The sequence below is a fragment of the Chrysemys picta genome, chromosome 5, assembly GCF_011386835.1.
Source record: "Chrysemys picta bellii isolate R12L10 chromosome 5, ASM1138683v2, whole genome shotgun sequence".
Lineage (NCBI taxonomy): Eukaryota > Metazoa > Chordata > Testudines > Emydidae > Chrysemys > Chrysemys picta.
This window is the reverse complement of record NC_088795.1, coordinates 100,186,473-100,213,050: the sequence shown is the minus strand read 5'-3', so window position 1 is coordinate 100,213,050 and position 26,578 is coordinate 100,186,473. Positions and strand designations below refer to the sequence as shown.

Below are 26,578 nucleotides of genomic sequence, written 5' to 3'. Positions count from 1 at the left end.
AACGGCTGCTGGAAAACAGACTGCCGCTTCAGCCCCTGTTCCCCCCTCCCCCATCCCCATGTTCCGTATCCTCCTCACCCAGACGTGTAAGAACGCGGGGGGGGGAGGCTCCGTACACCTTCCCATTCCACCCCAGTAGACAGCCCAAGCAAAAGGCTGTCATTTTTTTAACCTTTTCTTTGTGGCTTTTTCCTTCCCAGCAATCCTCCTCCCAAATACCACCCGGGTTCCCTCCCTCTTTTTCTAATCTATTAATAAAGAATAAATGATTTTTAAATGATAGTGACTTTATTTGGTTTGAAAGAAAGCTGGGGGAAGGGGCAGGGTGAGTTCCTTACAGAAAATCAGTCAGTAAAGGGGGAGGGTTTTCATGAAGGAGAAACAAACAGATATTTCACACGGTAGCCTGGCCAGCCATGAAACTGGTTTTCAAAGCTTCTCTGATGCACAGCGCTTCATGGTGTGATCTTCTAATCGCCCTGGTGTCTGGCTGCGCGTAATCAGCAGCCAGGCGATTTGCCTCAGCCTCCCACCCCGCCATAAAGGTCTCCCCCTTACTTTCACAGAGATTGTGGAGCACACAGCAAGCAGAAATAACAATGGGGAGATTTCTTTGGCTGAGGTCAGAGCGAGTCAATAATGATCTCCAGCGACCCTTTAAACGGCCAAATGCACATTCTACCACCATTCTGCACTTGCTTAGCCTGTAGTTAAACAGCTCCTGACTCCTGTCCAGGCTGCCTGTGTATGGCTTCATAAGCCATGGCATTAAGGGGTAGGCTGGGTCCCCAAGAATAACTATGGGCATTTCAACATCCCCAACGGTTATTTTCTGGTCCGGAAAGTAAGTCCCTTGCTGCAGCCCTTTAAACAGAGTAGTGTTCCTGAAGACGCGAGCGTCATGAACCCTTCCCGCCCAGCCCGCGTTGATGTTGGTGAAACGTCCCTTGTGATCCACAAGTGCTTGCAGCACCATTGAAAAGTACCCCTTGCGGTTTATGTACTCGGTGGCTTGGTGCTCCGGTGCCAAGATAGGGATATGGGTTCCGTCTATTGCCCCACCACAGTTAGGGAATCCCATTGCAGCAAAACCATCCACTATAGCCTGCACATTTCCCAGAGTCACAAACTTTCGTAGCAGCACCTGAGTGATTGCTTTGGCTACTTGCATCACAGTAGCCCCCACAGTAGATTTGCCCACTCCAAATTGATTCCCGACTGACTGGTAGCTGTCTGGCGTTGCAAGCTTCCACAGGGCTATCGCCACGCGCTTCTCAACTGTGAGGGCTGCTCTCATCTTGGTATTCTGGCGTTTCAGGGCAGGGGACAGCAAGTCACAAAGTTCCATGAAAGTGCCCTTACGCATGCGAAAGTTCCGCAGCCACTGGGAATCGTCCCACACCTGCAACACTATGCGGTCCCACCAGTCTGTGCTTGTTTCCCTTGCCCAGAATCGGCGTTCCATGGATAGAATCTGCCCCATTAACAACATGATCTCCAAAGCACCGGGGCCTGTGGTTTCACTGAATTCTGTATCCGTGTCTGTGTCCATGTCCTCATCATGGTTGTCGCTGCGCTGCCGCCGCCGCTGCCTCCTCGCCTCGTTTCTCTGGTCCTGGCTGAGCATAAACTCCACGAGAACGCACGAGGTGTTTACAATATTCATGACTGCTGTCTTGAGCTCAGCGGGCTCCATGCTTGCCGTGGTATGGAGTCTGCAGTGTTCACCCACCCAGGAAAAAAGGCGCGAAAATGGTTGTCTGCCGTCCGTTGCTTTCATGCAGGGAGGGAGGGAGGAGGTGAGGCTGTACCCAGAACCACCTGCGACGATGTTTTTTGTCCCATCAGGCACTGGGATCTTAACCCACAATCCCAATGGGCGCGGGAGACTGCGGGAACTATGGGATAGCTATGGAATTGCTACCCACAGTGCAACGGTGCAGAAATCGACGCTAGCCCCGGTACTTGGACGCACACCACCGAATTAATGTGCTTAGTGTGGCCGCATCCATTTCGACTTTATACAACCTGTTTTTCAAATCCGAATTATCTAAATTCGGATTAATCCCGTAGTGTAGACCTACCCTAAGTCGCAACTGTGGGCTTGTCCACACTAGATCGATTCAGGCTGAGATTTTCAAAGCTGCCTCCAGGATTTGGGTGCCCAATTCCCATTACAAGGAGCGGCTTGGAAAATCTCGTCGTTCATCGTTTAATAATCTCCCTCAATCTGTCGGTCAGCGTTAGAGGCACAGAACAAGGGGGGAGAGAATCACTGAGGCAATTGCACAAAAAGTATCAGGGACAGACAAACAGAGGGGCGTGGCTATCTTATGTTAAGGGCTGTTCCAATACAAATGACTGATTTCGGCTCGGAGAAGCTTAAAGCCCGGGGGGCTGGAGACCCCGCCGCACCCCCAGGCCAGGGGAGTCACTATGCGCGAGGCCCGAGGCTGCGGGCCCTGGGCTAGACCAGCCCCTACTTCCGCGCGTTCTTCAGCCGCTGCAAACCGCGCCGTCCTGCCCTTGTCCAGCCCACGAGCCTGTGCTGGTTTGAGCGAGGCTTGGAAAGCTCGAGCAAGCCCTTTGCATTAGGCAGCAGCTCCAGCGTGACTGGAAGGCAGAGCCAGAGCCCTCCCTCCGCCGACCAGCAGCTGCCCGGCTTCCTCCTCCTCCCTGTCCCAGTGCCTGCCGACGTGGCGGGGCGGGGACGAGGAAGGAGCAGGGGGCGCGTCGGCCCAGGCACAGCTCAGCTGCGAAGCGGTAAGGAACTAAACGATTTTCCCTTCTTCCCTCACTTCTGAGACTGTCTAGAGAGATTTCAAAGGAACTTTCCTGTCCCGCGGGAAACTCGACCCCACTGGCTTTCAGCGGACCAGAGTTCTTTTCGCTCCTGCTTCGTGCCCTGAGAGCGGGACACGGGGTAGAGCTGGGTTAATAATAGCAAATCCTTCCAGCGGGTTGCTTTCCAGGCTTCGTGGCACATTTCACTGAAATAGGAGCCGCCCCGTCGCCCCCAAATATCATCCCACCACTTCTCCCCTGCAGTTGATATTTCCATGGGGTTCTTTAGAATCCCATCAAGATCAAGTGTACAATTAATTAAGGAACCTAACAAAAGGGGAAACAGCTGCTGCTTAAAACCATGCCTATACCTGACCATTTACAAAATACCCTGCGCCAATGCACACTGAGATTTATTTTGAAATGCCTCTCTGCAGTTGTGTTTTCATCTTTGCTTTTGAGGAATTCTGAACTATGCATGTAAAACTGGAATCCAACAGGGGGCACGCTAATCCCAGAGATGAACTACTAAACTACTTGGTACTGAAAGTGTTCTTTTTAAAGTATGGTGTGGCTTTTAGGGTAGCAGCAGCTGCAAGGAAACGGGAGAGATAGTATTTGGGATGCACTCAACTATGGAGCTATCTTTGTTTTCTTACAGCTTCGTGTAGCTTTTCCTAACTTTACACAGGATTGTAAACTTCAAACTGGTATAAGTGTATGCAGCTCCACTAACATCAACAGAGATGTGGCCACTTACAGCATGTGTGAACATGCCCTGAATCTTCCTTCTTGAAACCTACAGAAGAATAGTTCCATGTACTTAGTTTAGATACAGAGGAGTTAACTGATTCAATTACTTTTTAATGTGAATGTAGGGTACTTTTTTGTAGGATCATATGCATGACCACCTGAATTACACATTATGCTAGGTTGAAACAGGGATTTTCATTGCTGTTTCTGTTTCCTTTCATTCTGCAAACTGTTTTTAGACCATGTCTAGTAGAATGCTGTGTACCTACCTAGCTCATTGGGGAAGGGGTTTAACTGACCAATTGCACTCACTTATGATGAACTTGGGTGAGTTTCCAAATATAGGAACCAATCCTGTAAAGTCTTATTTATGTACATATCACTCAAATTTATAAGCGTATATAAATCTTTGCTGGATTAGGCCCATAATTAAGCTATTAGTGCTAAATTATGCCATCATGTACATGCACATAATTCCACTGAATTCAATGGAAGTTGCGTGCAAATATCTCTTGATTAGAATCTGGCCTTTAACTAGAAACAAACTATTTCTCATCATGTAATGCCACCAGAATCATCAGCCAGTGAACACCATTAAAACCTAGAGAGAATGTATCCGTACTTCAGCATTTATGGTATTTGCTATACTCATAATGGCAAACATTGCTAACGCTGTGATAAATGTAACCAGTGTGAGTTGTAAATGCATTTTTCCGAAGATAAGTAAATAACAATATAAACAAATAATTAAAACGTCACCAAGTGCTTGTTGTTTATTGACTGTCAATGGTATTCATGGAACTGTACAGACACAGAGGAAGACTCAATCCCTGCCCCAAGGATGCAACATTGAAAATTGGATAAACAATACAGTTCAGACTCCTAAATTCACTGAACAGGATTTGAATTATCACCTCCAGTATTGCTGTAATTGCAGCTTTGAATACAGACTTTAATAAGCCACACCATTTTTGAGAAACAAGGTGGGTGAGGTAATATCTTTTATTGGACCAAGTTCTGTTGGTGAAAGTGACAAGCTTTGAGCTACAAAGAGCTCTTCCTCAAGTCTGGAAAAGGTTCTCAGAGTGTCACAGCTGAATATAAGGTGGAACAGATTGTTTAGCGTAAATAATTAATGCACATTCTAAGGGTATGTCTATACTGCAATTAAAAACTAATGGCTGTTCTGTGTCAGCTGACTTGGATTCATGGGGCATTGGCTCACGGGGATGTTTAATTGCAGTGTAGACATTCAGGATCAGAGACCTTGCAATGGGGGAATGTCCCCCAGAATGTGTATATCTCAATTAAACAGCCCCTTAGCCTGAGTCCTGGGAGCCCGAATCAGCTGACACAGGCCAGCCATGGGTGTTTAATTGTAGTATAGACATACCCTAAGCGACCATTCAAGGTGAAGACTAAAAGCTCCTGGGAACAGGAATCATGTCTTGTGTGTGCAGTGCCAGGCATACTGTTGGTGCTCAACCAATAGATAACTATGATCCCTGTACAGTACACCCTTTGGACTCTGCCATTGCCACTCCTTTCTCAGGTGCAGTAATTGCTGAATATTCACTCCTTTCCCCTCGTGGATGTTCATTATACAATCTGCACAGCATTCACAAAACTTCTCTACACTGGATGGTTTGTTTGTTTGTTTTTTAATTTCCATTCCTAACTCCTGTGTAGTTCCTGTTCAGATCAGGAGTAGATGACATGGCTATTAAAATGCTGGTAGTCATTCTGCCCCAGCACTCTCTATTGCTCCACAAGTGGAAGCAATAATGTGAAATTTTAAGAAAAGAGGGCTAATGCAGGGATTGGCAACCTTTGGCACATGGCCAACCAGAGTAAGCCGCCTGGCGGGCCGGGCTGGTTTGTTTACCTGCCGCGTCCGCAGGTTTGGCCGCTCGCAGCTCCCACTGGCCCGCGCCGCTTCCTGCCAGTGGGAGCCGCGATTAGCCGCACCTACGGATGCGGCAGGTAAACAAACCAGCCCGGCCCGCCAGGGGGCTTACCTTGACGGGCCGCCTGCCAAAGGTTGCCGATCCCTGGTCTAATGTATACAAAGCTGTAATTTTTTCTGGATCAGTCAGAGAGACCAGATTAAGGAATTAATAACTTTCTCTGGTTACAAAGAATCAGAGTCAGAAATGTTAATTGTCTCCCATGTTACTAATTTAGTAAGAAGTGCAAGTTAAAAGCTGCATTACACAGCAGGTAAAGTGCTACTGAAAACAACTGTACCAGTTGTTTGTTGTCTTCTTCAGCATGAGCACAACTGGAGGAGGAAAATAATTCAGTGAAGTGAAGGGGAAGTGTAATGTATAACAATGTATACATCTTTAAATGTATAACAAACAAAAAATGACAACCCTGCCCCAAACAAGCATACTGCACCCTCAACAAAAACCAACAAACCTGGGCTCTGTCCAACCATCTGTAGATGTGAGTTCCAGAATAGAGAGCTACTGAAACAACTTGAAATTCTAGGGACACAGAGTCCTAAAACACCATCCAAATAGCAAACACCTTGAACAAATTGTGGAGAAGCCATCTCAGTAATGAATGCCTGCTGAAAAACTAATGGCTGCTGAAACCATGCCCTGACCTGCCTTCAGGTTCTCTCCCCAACCCAATGCACTAACATGACCACTGTTTCATTCGTATTAAGCTTCTGACAGCACCTTCTCATCCAATTCTTAATCAGTTGGTCTGGAAACTATCATGTGGGACTGATGAAAATGAAACCTAGAGCCTGCATGTCCTCTGCATGCCAATGTCACTGGAGCCCAAATCATCTCTCTCCCCAATGGCCTTACATTCACCTCTTAACAGGAAAGGAGATGAAAATAAATCTCTATGGCAGTTCTGACAAGAGATCCTTCAGGACAAATGAACAATTCCCCCAAAACACTCTCTGGGGCCTTTTGGAGAGAAAAGAATGGAACCACTTGAGTGATGTCCTCTGTACTTCTTAGGATGTGATCTTTCAAACTGCTTAGAGCCCTCATATCTCACTCGTCTCACAGGATCAGACTCCAATCTACCTATATATTTTTCTGCATACATGCAATTTCGTTAACTTACAATCATCACATGATTTTAACTTAAAATGTTGTTATTTCCTATGAGACTATAAAGGACTGAAAATGAGCTAATGTTAACAAAAATTAACTGAAAATTGAAGGAAAAAGTTTTAATTTCAGATATATAGGGATTAACTCTCCTCTCTGGTTTTCTACCAGTTTAACTCTTCAGTTAAGCTACTCCTAATTTACATCAGTGTAAGCAAGATCAGAATCCAGCCAGTTCTGCTTCAATCATATCAATCAGATTCTTTGTATATTCTGTCATTACAAATATATCTACATAGAACTCAAGTAGCCAAAACCCAAAGTGCGAGTTACCAACAGTTAAAATGAACTATATTCCTAAGTGATATAACCAACTTCATATACCAGAAAAAGCTTGAATGTGGGGTTCACTTATTTATTGCATGTAAAATTTTCTGTCACTTTAGTTACTGGTATTAGAAATGTCAAAGGGAAAAAAAACATTAAAAACATGAGAGAGCACCAGATTTGTGTGGGACAGAAGTACATTTGGGCCTAAAATGAGGACTTTATCTACTAAAACTGTACACTTGACAGGTATCTATTCATATTTGAAAACTCACTGTCATTGTAAATCTGAAGTAACTCCATGGGAGTTAAAGATCCTACATTTGTGTAAAACTGGTATGAGAGAAGAATCAAGCCCAATATATCTGAAAAGCAGTTCTCCTTCATTTGTCTTTCAAGACCTACATTCAGATAATTTCTCTGCAGCAGCTGATATTACAAACTGCTAAATTTCAATAGTGTTCACTTACGTAGTAAGAATAGTTCTCTTCACTACCAAAATTACTGGGTGAAGTTCTCTGGACTGAGTTATACATACAGTCAGACTGGATGATCAGAGTATTCCTGTCTGTCCTTAAAATCTATTAATTATATTCCAGTGCTCTCTCCCCTGTTGTGCTTTATATGGTTGTGTTCTCAGCAACCTTGCAGGTAAAACAGACTTCTCAATTGTCAAGTCATGTCACTTGTGGCTTTAGATAATTAGTAAAGAGCTGAGTTTGAATAGATGCATCTATATTTTCCCATCTGCATATATATCCTGCTCTAAATTCTTAATAGTTTTTCAGTTTTTCTTTAAATGCTTTTCCCTCAAGTTTTCCATGTGCATCAGATGCTTACACTCACTATGCCTGATTCCGATCCCATCTCATTGAGCCTCTCAGAAGGTGCAGCAGAGAAGGTGCAGTCCAGGAGGAATATCACACGAAGATGGCTGTATACCATCTTTTTGTCTTTTGGATTCCAGGCTGCTTTGGGAACCAGAGTATTCCCCAGTATAAGTTAGAGCAGCCCCAGTGCCTGCTTTTACCTAGCATTACCCAGGCTAGACAATCAGACCTGTCTGGGAAGTCTCTGTCCCAGGTCTGCCCGCAGTATGCTCCTGTGGGGGGCTTTAGGGTTGCAAATACTAAATGAATTTCAGAGAAATTCCCCCCCCAGGGCCAAATGCATAGCCCCTTTACACCATACAGTGTAAAGGGGCCACAAGAGCTGGAATCAATCCATTGACTTCAATAGAGTTACTCCTAGTTTTCATCAGTACAAATGAAATCAGAATCAGACCCACTGTAAGTGGGATTTGCAAGAGCTGCAAGAGTCACAAAATACACTTTTAAGAATGGACTGCGTGTACCGCCACAGCTATTGAACAGCACAATTTTATACATCAAAATGCATGTTTTATAGCAGCTTTCATACAAATAGGACTTGAAAATGCTTTACAGAGTTAAATAATATAGTTCTGGTTCAAAGTTTAAAAAATGACTGTAGAAAAGAAAAATTCAGTTTTCACATGAGATTAGAATATGTATAGCATGTAGGACGGATACTAGAAACATTGTTCCAGGTGATAAGGGTTACAGTGAGGCCGCTCTTCTTGTACATGCATTGGTGAGATATGGGAGGGACCTAGCGGAAGCCAATGCTAAACAAGCAAACAGAAATTCAGTAACTCAGCCAAAGGCTATGGGCCTACTACAGGAGTGTGTGGGTGAGGTTTTGTGGCTGGCAATGTGCAAGAGGTCAAACTAGATGATCATGATGGTCCATCTGGCCTTAGAGTCTAGTAGTCTATAATGTGAAGAAAAGAAAAAGGCTGGGACAAGGCTATATAGGGTTTTAAGTCTGCAAGATTTCTTTATATGAAGCAATCAGTGTTCATTACATGGACTATATGTCCTCTCCTTGATCTCTGCCTGCGTCTCTCATTGACATCAATGGGAGTTCCTCCAAGATCAAGGGCTATAACTAGCCATCACAAATGAACCCTGATGATTTCTATAGATGAAACACTGCAAATTTACAACACAGACTTCTGTAGTCTTCTATGTCATTATTAGCATGCTGTGTATCTGCAATTGGATGGCACTGAAGGCTATCTATTTCAGTGCCTTTGTGTCATTTAAGAGTTTATGGGATTTGAAATTACTTTGATTAGCTAATATAAATATACTAATTTCTTTGCTTTTTTTAAACAGAAATAAAAATGTCTGACACAAGTGATGCAATATCTGCTGAAGGAAAACCTGAAGTAATGGCAATGCTTAGCAGTGATGTGTTGGCTAATGATGCAGCAGAAGACAGTGAAACAGCTGGGATCTTGCATAAGTCTTTCCAAGATGAACAGAGACAAGTTTCTCATAATACTAGTAATGGACAAGAAGGGGACATGGTTATCAATGAAAATCCTTTGACTGCAGAAGTAATTGCAAATCAGCCTTCCAGTGGAGAGGTGACTGAAAACATACCTACTGACTGCAGTGAGTCTGTGAGCCTTGATCCTGAACCTGGATCAGAAGTAACACCGAATGAACAAAGCAGTCCAGTAAGTAATCTTGCCTCTTTCTTCCAAAACATCTTTCCTTGATGGTAATTAGCTTTCTGTACGACAGAATCATGAGCATGTTTCCCCACTTTGTGCGAAGGACAGGATGCTGTAAAAATAATATATTCATTGCACTAGCATCTTGCTATGAAATAATCGTGGGCAATTTTTTACAAAAACCTAGGAAATCATACAAAAAAATCTGTGCTAAAATAATACTGTTTAGGTTGCAGTGAAGCACTCCAAAGTTAGGAAAAGTCCGATTTGCCCATGTAACATTAATTTGACCCGCTTGTGCGTATGCACTATGATAGTCTTTAATTTCCCCCACACCCCGGTTCATTCAGTGCACAGGAGGGACCAAAAAGTGGGCAGAATTGGGTCACATATGCAATTATAAATTGGTGCTTCCTTATTTCTGAGTTCTTGACTTTGCATCCTATACAATGTCCTAGGACTGTGTTTGTTTTCAAATTTACATTGTGATAGTACCTGGAGGCCTTAATCAGATTTGGGCCACATTGTAGAACTGTACAAACATATAATAATGACAGTCCCTTCCCCAAAGAGATGGCAGTCTAAGGCCAGTCTAACCCTATGCAGCAAAGCATTTAGGTATGTGCTTAATCCCATTGAGTTCAGTGAGACTTAAGCACATTTTAAATGCTTTCTGAATAGGGCCCTTTAAAGATAAGACACAACAGATGGACAAACACAAGCTCAAAAGCAAGAGGATGTTTTCCTAAACTAGCTGTATTTGCTATTCTTAGCTAATTGGTAGTCATAGCCACAATTCACCATCTGTTTAACCATTATCAGATGACATTTCTATTGTATGTTCCATAGAGCTCATTTACAAAATCTTGAAATGTTTCAGTTATTATTACTATTGATTTATTTATATTATTATTACCCACTACTTCGAAAATTCTAGTTAATTAGCCATAATAAAACAGTGAGACATCTGAAATTAAAGTATCCCTGGCTGTTGAGGGTTCTTTTCTACTTCAGCTGAGTGCACAGAACTGCTTACTTTAGTGCAATATTGCTCTTGCTTGTGGATATAATGTTTGTTACACCTGTAAAAGCAAAAGTTGTTTACTTTATTTTTTCATGTCAGCAGAATAGAATCCATGTCCAATCAGGGCACACTCTGCAGCTTCTTCATGTTATATTGCAAACTAAAAGGATGTCTGATCAATTACAAACAAGGAATTGTAGGCCAAGGACTGGAGGAAAGAGATTATTTACTCTGCCCCTTTGAAAATGGGTGAAGAGGTTCAAGTTCATAAGACATGTACCTTTTCTAATGAACCTGTTTTCCTGGCCAAAGGTCCAGTACATATTGAAGCTAGGTTACAAAGAAGTAATATAGAGGTTCTAACAAGGCTATTGGTTTCTTAGCCTTATTAAAATGTGAAAGACTGAAAATAGTCTACTACGATAATCTTAGCTGTAACAAATTATTTTCTTGAGAAAGGGAATGCAGGATTGTGCACCGTAGCTATTTTCTTCTCCACACCAGCCACAGAAGCTTAAGCTTTCACCAGAAACCTCAATTTAAAGTGCAATTCAAAGGACAGTACGTAAAAATAATGCAACACTGCAACATCACCATTGCATATAAGCCAGTATCTTCTCTTGGGTTTATCTTTCCACAGATTCCCTGATGGCATTAGTGTTGAATCACAAACATAATTATATTATATTTTCTGCCTGCTGTCATCATTTATTACATGCTGGATTCTGTTTTCTAGTGTTAGTTGTTTTTCCTCCTGTCTTTGGGTAACATTCATTTCTGACAGTGGACTTAATATTTTCTTCTGTAGGATTTGGACTCCTCTCCTAAAGGAAGTGGATGGGGAGCTTGGGGATCGTGGGGCAAATCTCTGCTGTCAACAGCCTCTGCCACAGTTGGTAAGTGTTCGACCATTGAAGGTTGTGGCATCACTGGAAAGTACTTTTAAATCAGAGTTTTAATGCAGGTTGGCATGGTTAAATACTCTTAAAGGCAACAATTAATGTGAAAGTGGTTGCTTACACTTGTAAGATTTATAAGCAATCTTATCCTGATTTGAATGACAAAATTACTGGGCTATCATGACCTTTGTAATGTGGAAGAAAGATGGATTTTCTTCTTGTAAATCATTTTGGCTTTCACGGAAAGTCCAAGGTCCAATAAACTAAAAACTATCCATTGGGTTTCAGAGAGCATAAGAAGATCCTGAATCTTTTTTTTTTAATTGTAAGCCTCTTTTAACTTCTAATATCTCTTCTAACTTCAAATCCAACCTAAATCACTAGTGACCAAAATATGTTATATTATCAATTTCTTATGTGACATGAGTTTGTGGTTTCAGGTAGCCATATTACAAAGACACCAGTCTAATTTTCATCCTTACTGGAAGTCTTAAAAGAGAGGCTAAGAACTGAGTGGTTTGAAGACTGAATTAACCTTCCCAGTCTTCGGGTACATCTACACTACCTGCCGGATCGGTGGGTAGCGATCGATCTATCAGGGATCGATTTATCGCGTGTAGTGTAGACACGATAAATCGATCCCCTATCGCTTTCCCGTCGACTCCTGAACTCCAGCTCGGCAAGAGGCAGAAGCAAAGTCGATGGGGGAGCGGCGGCCGTCAATCCCACGCCGCGAGGACGCGAAGGAAGTGATTCTAAGTCGATCTAAGATATGTCGACTTCAGCTACGCTATTCTCATAGCTGAAGTTGTGTATCTTAGATCGACCCTCCCCGCAGTGTAGAGCAGGCCTTCAAGATGGTATCAGGGTTGAGGCAAATTGAGAGGACAGTGTTGGAGAAGCTTTCACTGCTGTTGCCCATTCATATTCTTCATTCTCTTTGGGCTGTCTGGCCAGCATCTTTCACAAATAGCGAAGGGTTAAAAAGTCACCTTTTACCCATGCTGACCATAGATTCATAGTTGAGAAATCACAGTATTTTCATTTGATTATATTCACACAAATCACCATTTAAATCCTGGATTTTTGGGAGTGGGCTCTACTAACATCCAAATGTACTATCATTCCTTGAATTAATGTAGGTTTGATAAAGTGAATAAAATATAAGCTATGTAAAGTAATAGGCATTAAACATTGAGAATTTTCTATGTAATAGCAAGCTCATGGCATGAGCAGGGACTTTGTGTATGTTATGATTATTTAGATTATAACTAATAGGCATTTCAAGGAATTTAAGAAATGCATGCAGTGAGTTTAGTCATGTTAGATTAAAACAAAAATGTATATGCTTTGAACAGAAAGGAAACACAGTATTCCCATGTTTATACTTTATATACAGTACATATAATAGCATTGCTGTTACAAATAACACGTGCAAAGTCTTTCATATAAGTACTGCTGACCTATGACTGTAATCCCCTAATAGGTAGTTTCTTGCATGGGGAAACAAATATGTACTAATCAACTCTTCAATCTAACAGAGAAAGGTATAAAATGATCCCACTGCTGGAAGTTGCAGCTAGACAAATTCAGACAGGAAATAAGGTATACATTTTTGACAGTGAGAGTAATGAAGCATTGGAACAATTTTTCAAGAGTCATGGTGGATACTCCATCACTGACTATTTTTAAATAAAGATTAGATGTTTTTGTAAAGGATCTGCTCTAGGAATTACTTTGGGGGAAGTTCTATGGCTTGTGTTAAACAGGAGGTCAGATTAGATGTTCACAATGATCCCTTCTGTTTTGGAATCTATGAATTTCTTAATATAACCAAGGAATATCCAGGAGACCTCTGGGTACTGAAATACAAAACATTCTTCCAAGCAAGTGAGATGTGTCATGCAATAGTCTTCTTATTTCAATTACCCAACTTGCTTACTATTATTATTATCTGTATTTTCACACAGTGCTCAGAAAGTTTCTGTATTTGATGATATAATGGCTAGCATGCATCTGTATCATTGTCTTTTTACTAAATGAAATACAGTAATTCCTCACTTAACATCTTCCTGGTTAATGTGTTTTTGCTATTCGGTTGCTGACCTATTAGAGAACATAAAGTCCTGCAATGTTCCCTTATAACGTTGTTTGGCTCCCCCCGCTTCGCCCACACAATGCTCCTGCCCAGGAGCGGGGTTGGGGCGCGGGGGCTTGCCCTGCTCCGCCTGTCTGGCATTCCAGCTGGGGAGCAGGCAAGCCCCCACGCCTCCACACTGCTCCCCAGCAAGAGCCCCGGGTGGGCGGAACGGGGCAAGCCCCTGCACCTCGACCCCGGTCCCTGGCAGGAGCCCTAGGCGGGCAGAATGGAGCAAGTCCCTGCATCCCCACCCCACTCCCCGGCAGGAGCCCCAGACAGGTGGAATGGGGCAAGCCCCACGCCCTGACCCTGCTCCCCAGCTGGAATGCCCGGCGAGCGGAGCAGGGCAAGCCCCCGCGCCCCAACCCCGCTACGCCCCTGCCTCAACCAAGCTTCACAATCATCATTGGTGAGAACAGTGTTAAATTGTTTGTTTAAAATTATTTAAAACTTATACTGTTTAGGTATATAATGTCTTTTGTCTGGCAGAAAAAATTTCCCTGGAACTTAAACCCCCCCTATTTATATTAATTCTTATTAATTGGATTAGCTTAAAATCATTTAGCTTAAAGTTGCATTTTTCAAGAACATAACTAGCACGTTAAGTGAGGAGTTACTGTATTTACTCCACTATGTGATCAGGTTATTGTCTAATGGTTCTCCTACACTGGATATAAATCTTATCACTACTGCAACTCAGTTCATCTCCCTTGTGGGTATGCATTATGATACCATCTTTAATTACAAGATCACATACTATTTTTTCCACAGGATCCCTGCCTCTTTCAGTGCACAGGATGGACCTACTCTAAGGATGAATCAGGGTTGCTAGTGAAGGAGGCTATGGTCTGTAGGATCCCTGCTTCATTTGTTTCTGAAGTTGAATGTGTGTAGTGAATGAGGCAGGGGATTGCAAGAAGATAAAGAATAGTCTCATGCTTAAGGCAGTTGAATGCTGCCCTGGAGAATCGGATTCTAATCCTGCCTCTGCCCCAGTTCCTGTGTAATGTTAAACCAAACAATTCACATGTGGTCACTAATTGTATTTCCTAATTTTCTGGGTGCTTGACTTGAGACCCTGGGGTCTGATTTGCAGAAGTGCTGAGCACTCACCACTGCAGCTGAAGAATTGGGAACTGTGCTTTGAATATATAAAGTGCAATACAATGCTCTGTCTTCTGAAAAAATCAAGTGTTGGGCATTTCAGATTAGATACCCAAAACTAGTAGATATTTTTGACTTTAATCTCTCTGTGCCACAATTCCCCATCTATAAAGTGGGGATAATACCACGCCCTAACCTTACAGGGTGTTGTGAAAATAAATTAATTAATAATATTAATAAAGTACTCAGATAATATAGTGAAGAGAACTACAGAAAAACCCATTAGGAAATTAATAAATATGTCTTCAGATCAAGGTATGAATAGTGTACAGTAAGTAAGACATGGGGCCACACTTTGAAGAATGAGGAGAAAACAAAATATTGAATAACTGATCATTAAAGAGAGCACCATCCATCCCATGCACTGAATGAGGCAGGGATCCTGTGGAAAAAATAGCACGTAATGAAGACAGTATCATAATCCAGTTTCCTGGGGCGCTGAAATAAGGCTACACAGGCAACCTGTATTCTGGTATTTCCTAATGTAAGTGTGCTTGTCTTTGCAACTTTAATAATGTTCTTGTAACATAGGATTTTGTGTGTGTGTGTGTATGTGATAAATATATCTAATTAGAAATGTCTCCCTCTTTTTGTATATGAAAGGCAACTGGGACTTGATGACTTCTAGCCTTTCTGATGTTCTTGTTATGTACTGCTGTCTCTGAATTGTATGCTGAAATTATCTAAGTAGGGCCAAATCCAATCCTTAGTTATATATTGGAAATAACTAAGGTTGCAGGCATGTAATTGAGAGCAGCATTTAACTTGCAAAACAGAATGCTGTCCTCAGTTGCACATGCACATTTCTCATTAAGGTAATTAAGAGAGACACCTTTATCTGATGGTAAAATGTACTAAAAAAGAGACATGATGTATGGTATGAAGAGACATTAAAAAGAATGGCATTGTTTAGAGAGAAGATGAGTATGAGGGATATGGTAGAAGTATATAAAATAATTAATGGTATAGAAAATATCATACCATTAGATGATTAGATTAGGGGGTTAGTCTATATGTCCCTTTCAGTCCCTTCTAACCCTATGATTTTATACTTACCCTCATAGTTACCTTTTCTCATAGTAGAAGAACAAGGGGACAGTCAATGAAATTGAAAGTAAGCACATTTAAAACTAGTAAAAGGAAATACTTTTTTAAACACATAATTGACCTGTCAAACTCACTGCCACCGGATATAATTGGGGCCAAGAGCTTCGTATCCAAGGGTTAGAAAAGGATTAGACATTTTTATGGATGGATACTCAAAGTTACCGAGATAAAATTGAAACATTGTTATATGAGATATAAGCTCCCATGCTTCCAGGCGTAAGTCAGACTCTGCTTACTTGGGGTTAGGAAGAAATTCCCCCTACAAACAGGCTATTTCTTAATTGTCCCTTATAGGAATTTTTGCTCCCAACTCTAAAGTATTTATTGCTGTCCACTGTCAGAGACAGGATATTGGACTAGATGGACCACAGATCTGAGCAGTATTATAATTCCTATATAGAGAGGAAATGGTGCAAAGCTTTTTATATTATCAGTGGGGGAATCTTTGCAATGTATCTTCTTTTTATTGAATATTTATTATTCTCCTTAAAAATATTCTGAGTAGCTGAGTAATTCATCCCACACTTCCTCTTCCATCCGTTCCAATATAACAGAAAACAGACATCACATGATGCAATCCACTTGAATGTTGCTCATTCCCTTAATGTAGCAAGTGCTACAAACAGAGCCACTTTTCTCGTACTAAAACTAGCAGCAACATCTTAGATTTGGACTTTGCTATTTCTTAGTAATCTCATTTCTGTAACAGACTTGCTTGTTCCCAGTCAAGCATGACAAATGTTTACTGTCCTTTGCTTTATTTGTTATAAATTGTTCTTTGTAAAAGTAGCTGAAATGGTTGCACAGTTGTGATTGACCAGTTAACATTTTAAAGGGCTAGCAGCTCTTCTCAAGGATGACTGAAATGGATGTTCATCCCTGTCGGTTTCATTATCCTTCAAGCCCTGATTTAGCACTTCCAAACAGATTAGCATTTTTACAGTATGGCAGTAATTTGCTTAGCATTGTTGTTGGTTTCTAGCAGCAGTTTCTGTGTAGATTCAATCTTCTTTCCCTACTTAATTATTTTGACATATACAAACAATTGGTGTTTTTTTTAAGAAAATGTCTTTCATCTCCAAAGTAACCTTGATATTTATCTGGTCTTGTTGGGCTCCCCCTCTTCTCAGCATCCCCACTGGTATTGATGTCGGTGACACGGTGCTAAACAAAAAGCTTTCATAATGCCTTTTGATTGGTAACACTTACAGCCTGAACCATGGTCAGTATTTGACACTAGATGTCACACTAATTAAATGTTTGAGGCTATGGGAGACAGAATGAAGTAGGTTGCCATTTAATGAGGTAAGAAGATTTTTGTTTAAAAGCATGCTGGGTCTGAGTCTCTCCTTGCTGGCAACAGCATAAATCAAGAGTAGCTCTATTGAAGTCACTGAGAAGAGAATCCGTCCCACTATGGCATGAACAGCATAACATTGCATGGTGTCACAAATATATCCATTTTCTTTGCCCTTTCCCCCTCCCTCTCTGAAACGGTCATGTTTTTAATGAATCAACAATAGTGCATCCAAATGTTTTATTGCTTATATTAGTGCATTACATAAGTTACATATTTGCTTCACTTATGATGTTGGACTGGCTTTGTATCCTACCAAAGCCAATTCCCTAATTTGTGGCATATGTGCACAACACACTACATAAATTGTAAAAATCAGATGCCCATGTTTAAACTTGCACATCCATTAATATGCCATAATATAGTGAAAAAATATTTGGGTTTCTATTCTGCCACTGTTTAACTAGAATTATCAATTAATTGATATTAGAGAGCTGCATAATGTGTCTCTTTACACATACTCATATTCCGTATTCTGCTATCTTGATTATTTTGTGCATGTGTGTATTCCTCTTCCAGTTCTTAATCCTGCATAACAGTACACAAAATATCAACCACCATAAACCTTTTCTTTGTGCTGCCTGATGTCTTTCTGTCATTCGGTATGACAAAATGAAATGTAGCTTGCTGATATCACTGTATGCATGAGTGGTGCGTAGGTATGTGTAGTAATCAGTGTTACATAGCTTAAATTTCATTATGTGTTGAACAGAAGTGGAAATGCCTGAAATTATGTGAAACTGAAACATTGAGATGCTGTGAAAAGCTGTTCCTTTCCCTAAATACATTATTCCCTTGTTGCAGAATAAGGAATAACATCAACTGTGAAGGCTGGATGTTATGCTCATACCTTGTGTGGTCATAAAAAAGACAACTTAATCTCTTCAGAAAATATCTTTTTCATTACATAAATTAGAGCTGATTAGGCATGATGTGTTTAAGACTGAAATAACATGGATGTTAAAAACTGCTTTGGAAATAACACACAGATGATTTAGCTGCTGTAAAAATAACACATTTTTTACAGTTCTTACATTATAAGGATATTTAATAAAGTTCATGTTTCACAACCTGGTAGTCCTGAACAGATTTCAGGGGGTTGCAGCCATCTTCCCTTTCTTTGTGGCTACATGGAGCATGAAATATTTTTTCTCTTGTAACATGGAGTCGTGGTATAGAAAAGGTTGAGAATCACTGATACAATTTACAGCCCTTCATGTCAATTAAGAACATAAGAACAGCCTTACTGTGTCAGACCAATGGTCCATCTAGCCCAATATTCTGTCTTCCGACAGTGTGGCCATTGCCAGGTGCTTCAGAGGGAATGAACAGAACAGGTAACCATCAAGTGATCCATCCCCTGTCACCCATTCCCAACTTCTGGCAAACAGAGGCTAGGGACAGTGGTGTAGCCAGGTGGAGGGAAGGGGGGGAGCGATGAAGCTTCAGTGCCACCGAAGACACCCGAAGCGAGTGAAGGGCCCGCCGCCGAAGACTCGGAGCACCGCCCCATCAGTAAAAGCGCCGCAGCGGGTGGCGCCTTTTTTTTTTTTTCTGCTCCCGGGTGAGTAAAATTAAAAAGGCGCCACTTGTGCTCGGTGAGGGAGCGGCCACTCCCCCCCTCCCCCCCCCCCAGCTACGCTACTGGCTAGGGACACTTCAGAGCTTGGTTTTGCTAATAGCCACTGATGGACCTATCTTCCATGAACTTATCCAGTTCTTTTTTTAACCCTGTAATAGGCTTGGCTTTCACAACATCCTCTAGCAAAGAGTTCCACAGGCTGACTGTGCGCTGTGTGAAGAAATACTTCCTTTTGTTTGTTTTAAACCTGCTGCCTATTAATTTCATTTGGTGACCTGTTGTTCTTGTGTTATGAGAAGGAGGAAACAACACTTCCTTATTTACTTTCTTCACACCATTCATGATTTTATAGAGCTCTTTCATATCCCCTCTTAGTCGTCTCTTTTCTAAGCTGAAAAGTCCCAGTCTTATTAATCTCTCCTCATATGGAAGCTGTTCCAGACCTCAATAATTTTTATTGCCCTTTTCTTTACCTTTTCCAATTTCAGTGTGTCTTTTTTGAGATGGGATGACCAGATCTGCACACAGTATTCAAGATGTGGGCGTACCATAGAGGAAATATGATATTTTCTGTGTTATTATCTATCCCTTTCCTAATGATTCTCAGCATTCTGTTTGCTTTTTTTGACTGCCACTGCACTTTGAGTGGGTGTTTTCAGAGAACTATCCACAATGACTCCAAGATCTCTTTCTTGAGTGGTAACAGCTAATTTAGATCCCATCATTTTACATGTATAGTTGGCATTATGTTTTCCAATGTGCATTACTTTGCATTTATCAACATTGAATTTCATCTGCCATTGTGTTTCTGTTTTATAAAAACATATACGTATAAATATCTTTTGGAATAAGGACATACATGGGGCCTGAATCTGATCTCACTTCCTGTTTTAAATGGACTTACTCCTGATTTACATAATGGTGTAACTGTGATCAGAATTGAGCCCAGGAGTGTGTCTTTGAAGAGTTTTAAAAACACAGAGGGCAGTTTTGACCTGGACCATAAAATCCATGAGGAACCAGTAGCGTTGTTGAGGCTGAGCATGCTGTGATGCTATGTATTTCTAGATATGAACCAGGGGGCAGCACTGTTCTGCATATACTGTCTTCTTCTATGGTTGAGGTTGCTGTGAGTACATCAGGCCATGCTCAATTCCCTCTGCTGGCTCCCAGCCAGTTTCAGATGCCAATTTTAGGCCTTGGCCCTAATCTTTGACATATTAAATGGATCATGCTCCAGCTGTTGTAAAGATCAAAATTCAACATATGAATGTCTACAACGGTTGCACTCCTCTGCAATGCTTAATTTGTAATGAAAGAGGTGCTGGGGCTCAAGCAATTTTTTTATATTTATAATTGATGCAGCAAGCCCAGAGGTGCCCGAGTTCTGAACTGCCAAGCCCAGAGGTGTCGGAGCTCAGCTCTGGCAAGCCCTGGCACAAATTAAGCACTACGCCTCTGGGACCATGAAGATCACAAAGCCTGGGATGAAGTGTCAAAGCTGGGGACAAAGTGTTCTTGATTTAGGGGATCTGACTTCGGTACAAATTTCCAGAGGTGATCAGTCAAATGCAGAGCTGACCATCTTTAGGATATGTTGCAAAACCTTCCTCTTTGAAAAAGCCTTTCCACCGTAGCAAGAATGACAGTGACAACATTCTACACAAACACCATCCCCTGCTAATCAAAACCCTCTAACTTTGTAACAAACAAATCAACCAACCAAAAAACAAAACAAGAAAAACTACCCCAAGCAGAGTTTTTCTCCAAAATGACAGGAATACTGAAAGATGCTCCTCTCACCCAAGAGACGCTCCTCTGTCTTTGAGACAGTTAGATGAAGGAAGTGGAGACAAAGCCATAAATTTAATTAGGAAACAGATGGAGAGAGGGTGGACAGAAAAGAGTCACTAATTTTGTCAGAAGATACTGTATTTGTAATATCTGCGTAAATATGACACCACTATGTAAAACAAAATCAGTAAGTCTTCATCTCTAAAACACAGAACCATCGAGAGCCCTCCCGTTTCCATGTTGTTAAAGTAACAAATAATTTTTCATTTGAATGTCTGTCACGCTCACATTCTAAAACAATTTGTATTTTCATGATGTTTGTGCTTTTCCTCATTCATGTACATCCTCAACAATGATGACATGCCCCAGCTGTGCTACTTTGAGCTAATCGGCTTCTTTTGTTATAGTCGGAGGTGCTTAGCTCAAAGCTTAGTTCAGCAAAACTGCATCCAGTTTCCCTGAATTATTGGCTCACAGTTCTGCGGTGCATGAAAGCTAGAGGTACAGTTCTGCAAATGCTGAATTCTCATAATGTAAATATCAATACACCACCAAAATATGCATGCTCATTTTCTTGACGGTGTAAGCATAGCTGAAAAGCCATAAGTATATTTTTCAGGCCAGCATTTCAGAATGTAAGAAAAAACAAAACATCATTTTTATGTAAGGAAACTGGAAAATCAACCTAAAAAAACCCTGCACACCTTCCTATGTGCAGTTAATATTTTTAAAAAATTATATATTGATTTGTCTGCAATATTTTGTCACAATCTCAAAAGAAGGTGAATACAATTTTATGACTCAGTAGAAAAAAAAGTAATTGAAATTTCTTTTGGATTTCCCTTTTGTAAAAATATAAATAATAGAAATGCTAACGAATGCAACATAGAGTATCTAGCTATATTAGTTTACAAGCACAAATTAACAATTACTTACAGTCCCAGAAAGTTGGTCAATAAAAATAATGAATCATGAATTTACTAATGGTAATAATATTTTCATTGAACCAATTAAAATGCACAGCAGGCTAGGGAAAGATAAAGTAGAACTTCACTCTGCAATAACTCTGTTGACTCACAGTTTCATTGCTGGTAGCCTAACTAACCATGCACAGTTTGACACACAACTACAGTTTGTGAGACAGGAAAAAAGAGGCAAAGATCATTTCAACCATCTTGTTGTGACAAATCAAAATTCTAAGCTGCCAAGTCTCATTGTTTCAATGTAAAATGCAAGAGTCCCACGTAGACTAAACTATAAAATAGTAAATCGGTTATTTCACATAGTCAGCACAATCTGCAGGTCTGTTCTGTAAGAGATTTCTGTACTTTGGAACTTTGTGTTTTCCCCAAGATACTCTGCTGTTCTTGCACGTGATCTCTCAAATGTGCTGCTTCACAATGTAGAGTTATTTTATGTAATTTTATAGTCCCCAGACGATACTTTTTGAATTCATAGAGCATCTCATGAATAATCCATCTGGCAATCACAGAACCATGCAGCAAAACTTCCCTCCACTCCACCCTCAATCACAATGGTTTGTTGCATCTCTCTCTAATTGGATACCCCAGATGCATATAAATACTGTACTGTACTCTAGCTACTGATGAACTGTTTTGCAGCAATCAAAATAACTCTGGGAAAACTCATTTTTTAATTTATAAAATGCATGCAGTTCCCAATCTTAGGGAATATGGACAATATTTAATAAACACCTACAATTGTGTTTGTTTTAGATTTCTAGAAATGTCTTTGATTTGTTTTCCTAGATTGATTTTTCACATCACAGCTTTTTAACTCATGACAACTTAGTTGATGGCAGAGAAGCATAAGTGTGCGGAAGTATCATTAACACCTCCTTGTGCATACTTAGGTCCCAAATCGGCAAGGTATATGCAAGAGGATTTTCAGAAACTCTCAGCATTGTCCTAACCCTGGTCCTGTAGACTCCAGTAGGAGCAGAGTTTGGCAAACACTGTATGCTTTTGAAAGAACAACCTTTACCTAAGCCTGCCTTTAAGATTGTGAATAGTCCCATTGACTTCAATGGGACCACCTACCAAATACCTTCCTAAATGAGGGTGCAATGCTTGTTTTTCTGCCACCTGATCCAACCAGAGCTCCTCCTGTCCAAAGGTCAAATGCCTAGGTAACATACACAATGAAAGCTGGTTAGTATTATTGGGGGAAGATGATTTGAAGGTTAAAATTAGAGCAACAACATAACCCAGGAGAGTGGGATGATTGATTGTTTAGAGAGCAAAGGTTCATAAGGGAAAGCCCTGCATCTGTGTTCAGAGCCTAGTCCTGTAAAGTCCTGAGCATCCTCAACTCTCCTTTGTATCACCTCTCAGGACTTTTAGGGAAAGTGTTCCTAAAATCCAATCCAAGTAACACACTTGAGAACAAATCCGATAGCCCCAAAAATGTTGGGAGAAAAGATGAATTGTATGGATTGTATTCTTTGAGGGTGTCAGAAGGCAAGTGGGCAAGGGAGGGAGACCCAGTGGATATAGTGTACTTGGACTTTCAGAAAGTCTTTGACAAGGCCCTACACCAAAGGCTCTTAAGCAAAGTAATCAATCAAGGGATAAGAGGAAAGGTCCAGTATATGGTTAAAAGATAGGAAACAAAGGGTAGGAATAAATGGTCAGTTTTCCCAATGGAGAGAGGTAAATAGCAGGGTCCCCCAAGGATCTGTACTGGCACCTGAGCCATTCAACATATTCATTAATGATCTGGAAAAGGGGGTAAACAGGTGGCAAAGTTTACAGATGATATGAAGTTGCTCAAGATGGTTAAGTCCAAAATTGACTGCAAAGAGTTACAGAGGAATCTCCCAAAAGTGGGTGACTGGGCAACAAAATGGCAGATAAAATTCAGTCTTGATAAGTGCAAAGTAATGCACACTGGAAAAATAATCCCAATGATACATACAAAATGATGGGGTCTAAATTAGGTGTTTTCACTCAAGAAGGAGATCTTGGAGTCATTGTGGATAGTTCGATGAAAACATCTGCTCAGAGTGCAGCAATAGTCAAAAAAGCTAACAATGTTAGGAACCATTAAGAACAGGATAGATAATAAGACAGAAAATATCATAATGCCACTATGTAAATCTTTGATATGCCCACACCTTGAATACTGCATGCAGTTTTGGTCACCTCATCTCAACAAAAATGATTGGGGTATGGAACAGCCTCCATATGAGGAGAGATTAAAAAGACAGAAAAGAGATGACTAAGGGGGGATATGAGAGAGGTCTATAAAATCATGACAGGTGTGGAGAAAGTGAATAATTAAGTGTTATTTACCCATTCACATAACTCAAGAACCCGGGGTCAACCAATGAAATTAATAGGCAGCAAGTTTAAAACAAACACAAGGAAGTACTTCTTCACATAACACGCAGTCAATCTGTGGAACTCATTGCCAGGGGATATAGTAAAGGCCAAGACTATTAACAGAGTTCAAAAAAGAACTGCATAAGTTCCTGGAGGATGGGTCTATCAATGGGTATTAGCCAAGATGGTCAGAGATACAACCCTATGCACCAGGTGTCCCTAAACCTCAGACAGCCAGAAACTGGGACTGGATGACAGCGGATATATCACTCAATAACTGTTCTGTTCTGTTCATTCCCTCTGAAGAATCTGACACTGGCCACTGTCGGAAGACAGGATATTGGGCTAGATGGACCATTGATCTGATCCAATATGGCCATCCATTCTTATGAAACATCTGAATTCCACTTAAGCCCCAGCCCTGGGAGGCACAGAGCACCCTCAGTTCCCATTTTAGTTAATCAGCGCTGAAGGCACTCAGTACTTTGAAAGATTGAGCACTAAATTTACCCCTCTCTGTCACAATAACAAGATTTACAATGATCTATATCCTGTATCATTTGTATTCTATTTCATTTTCATCATTTCTGCTCAATTAACATACAGGACACGAATTTGAAATGTATTAATATAACTAGTGAGTAAATGAAGGTCTAGCTGGCTTTTCTGACCTAGGAAGTAAGTTAAGCAGATGTAGCAGGCTTCATATTTTGTGAGTTTCACCTAATTTTTAATTGATGTATTTACTAAGCATTAAATATTATGCCTTGTTACTAGTAATAAGAGTGTTTCCAAATCCCAGACACATGCATAATTGCATCTAAAATATATTTGTACCATTACAGGTCATGGATTAACTGCAGTAAAGGAAAAAGCAGGAGCCACTCTAAGAATTCATAATGCGAGTTCAACATCTTCAGAAGGCCCACAACCTGCCACAACTGAGAGCAAAATACCAGGGATCAGTAAGTAGCTTATTAGTCCAAGTTGAACAAAACATTTTGACAAATTATCAAATGTATACAATTTAGGAAATTCAAAGATTTTGGTGACAGAATCCAGTTCATTGTGATTTGTTGAAAATAACACAGTGTTGAAGATGCGTTGTGCCTGGCTCTTTTTCATTTTATTAGAGTCCAACGATGCCCCAGACCAGAGCTCCATTGGGGTTTCACCCTCTTCGCCTTCATCTGGATCTCGTGGGATGCTGTCAACAATCACTAATGCTGTACAGAACACAGTGAGTAACTCCAATGAGTCTTGTCTTCTGAAGTTCTCCTTTGTGCCCTCTAATTGCAAGTCACATTTGAAGACGAGGGTTTGGGAGTTGTGTGACTGTTTGAAAAACAGTTTTTGAACCACAGATCTACAATGACACTTTTACGCAAAAATAACTAGCTCAATGTAAAGTTTCAAGTATATCAAAGAAAGTAACCAATTTAGCTACACCTACACTGTGAGCTAGGGGTGCGATTCCCAGCTTAAGTACACATATTCAGGCTAGCTCGATGAGAGCTAGTGCACCTATAAACAGTAGCATAATGCAGTAGCATGGGCAGTGGCAGCAGAGGCACAGCTTAGCAATGCTGAGACCTACCCACAAGGTTCAGGTGAGTTTGTATTCAGCCTGGTTTTGAACCATGCCACTGCATCTGCTGCCCATGCTACCCTGGCTCCACTACTGTTTATACTTGCGCTGGCTCTCATTGAGCTAGCGCGAGTATGTGTATGGGAGCTGGGAATCACATCGCTAGCTCAAAATGTAGACCTGGCCTTTGAGTGAACACTTGGGACTAGACTTAGTTTTAAAAAAAATCTGGCTGGTGCACTGTGTATGTCTATGCAAAGTCTTGGGAGTCATATGAAGGTGTGGTGCTCTCGTGATTTTATTAAAATCAAATCCTTTGTGATTAACTTTGAGAGGAGGGTTTCTGATATTTTTGCTGGTAGATAAAACAAGACAATCCTACATTTGCTTGGTTCAATACTTTTACTAAATGATTTCTTTTCTTCTCTAGCCCCGGCCTCTCCGTCCATGCCTAGTCTCACATCTCAAACTGTCTCTTTGACACTGCTCTCTGGATATCTTGGTGCCATCTCAAACTCAACATGGCAAAATTTGAACTAACTATTCATCTTCCCTCCCTTATCCATTGTTACCATTGTCCTTTCCATATTCCTTGTGATCCAGGCTCAAAACTTAAACATTACATTTCACTCTCTTCTTCCCTCTCCTCCCCTATATCCCAGCTTTTGCCTAATCCTGTTGCTTCTTCCATTTTACCTCTCCAATATCCATCCACATCTTGCCTTGTTCCTTTCAGTGTGTATAAAATGCTACCTCTACAGTCATTTTCCTTTGAACTTTTTTGCATGATGCACTAGCATAGGATTGCAGAAAATTGCAGGCAGCATCCAGGAAGCATAGATGGCAGGGTTTCCTTTGTGCAAAACTGGTGAGGGTGATGTTCCCTTTCAATGATTGTCCAGCCCATTCGAAGCATGCCATGAATAGCTTCGCTTTAATGTCAAAGATTCTGGGAACATAGGAAGATTTCCATTGACCACCCCCCAAGGGCTGCAGTGAGGGTCACAGAGTCAGTGAGGTTGTAGCTACCTACGATTTGCTGGTGGTGGGTTTGGGTGAGACTGCCTGAGCTCCATGGGGAAGCCAGTCTGCAAGT

General features: G+C 41.1%; 1 protein-coding gene across 3 annotated transcripts in view; it reads left to right on the top strand.

The window, feature by feature from the left end:
• The first annotated feature begins 2,349 nt into the window (after positions 1 to 2,349).
• The window catches only part of FAM114A1 (family with sequence similarity 114 member A1), a 56,574-nt gene continuing 32,345 nt past the window's right edge, over positions 2,350 to 26,578 (top strand). Inside the window, exons 1-5 of one of the 3 annotated variants that reach the window (XM_005286342.5) lie at positions 2,350 to 2,763; positions 9,140 to 9,486; positions 11,316 to 11,403; positions 24,740 to 24,859; positions 25,028 to 25,134. In XM_005286342.5, coding sequence (XP_005286399.2) covers positions 9,148 to 9,486; positions 11,316 to 11,403; positions 24,740 to 24,859; positions 25,028 to 25,134 — 654 coding nt within the window. In that variant the 5' untranslated portion in view covers positions 2,350 to 2,763; positions 9,140 to 9,147. The remainder of the gene's footprint in view (positions 2,764 to 9,139; positions 9,487 to 11,315; positions 11,404 to 24,739; positions 24,860 to 25,027; positions 25,135 to 26,578) is intronic. The other 2 variants (XM_042843436.2, XM_005286343.5) reach the window with 2 other exon arrangements.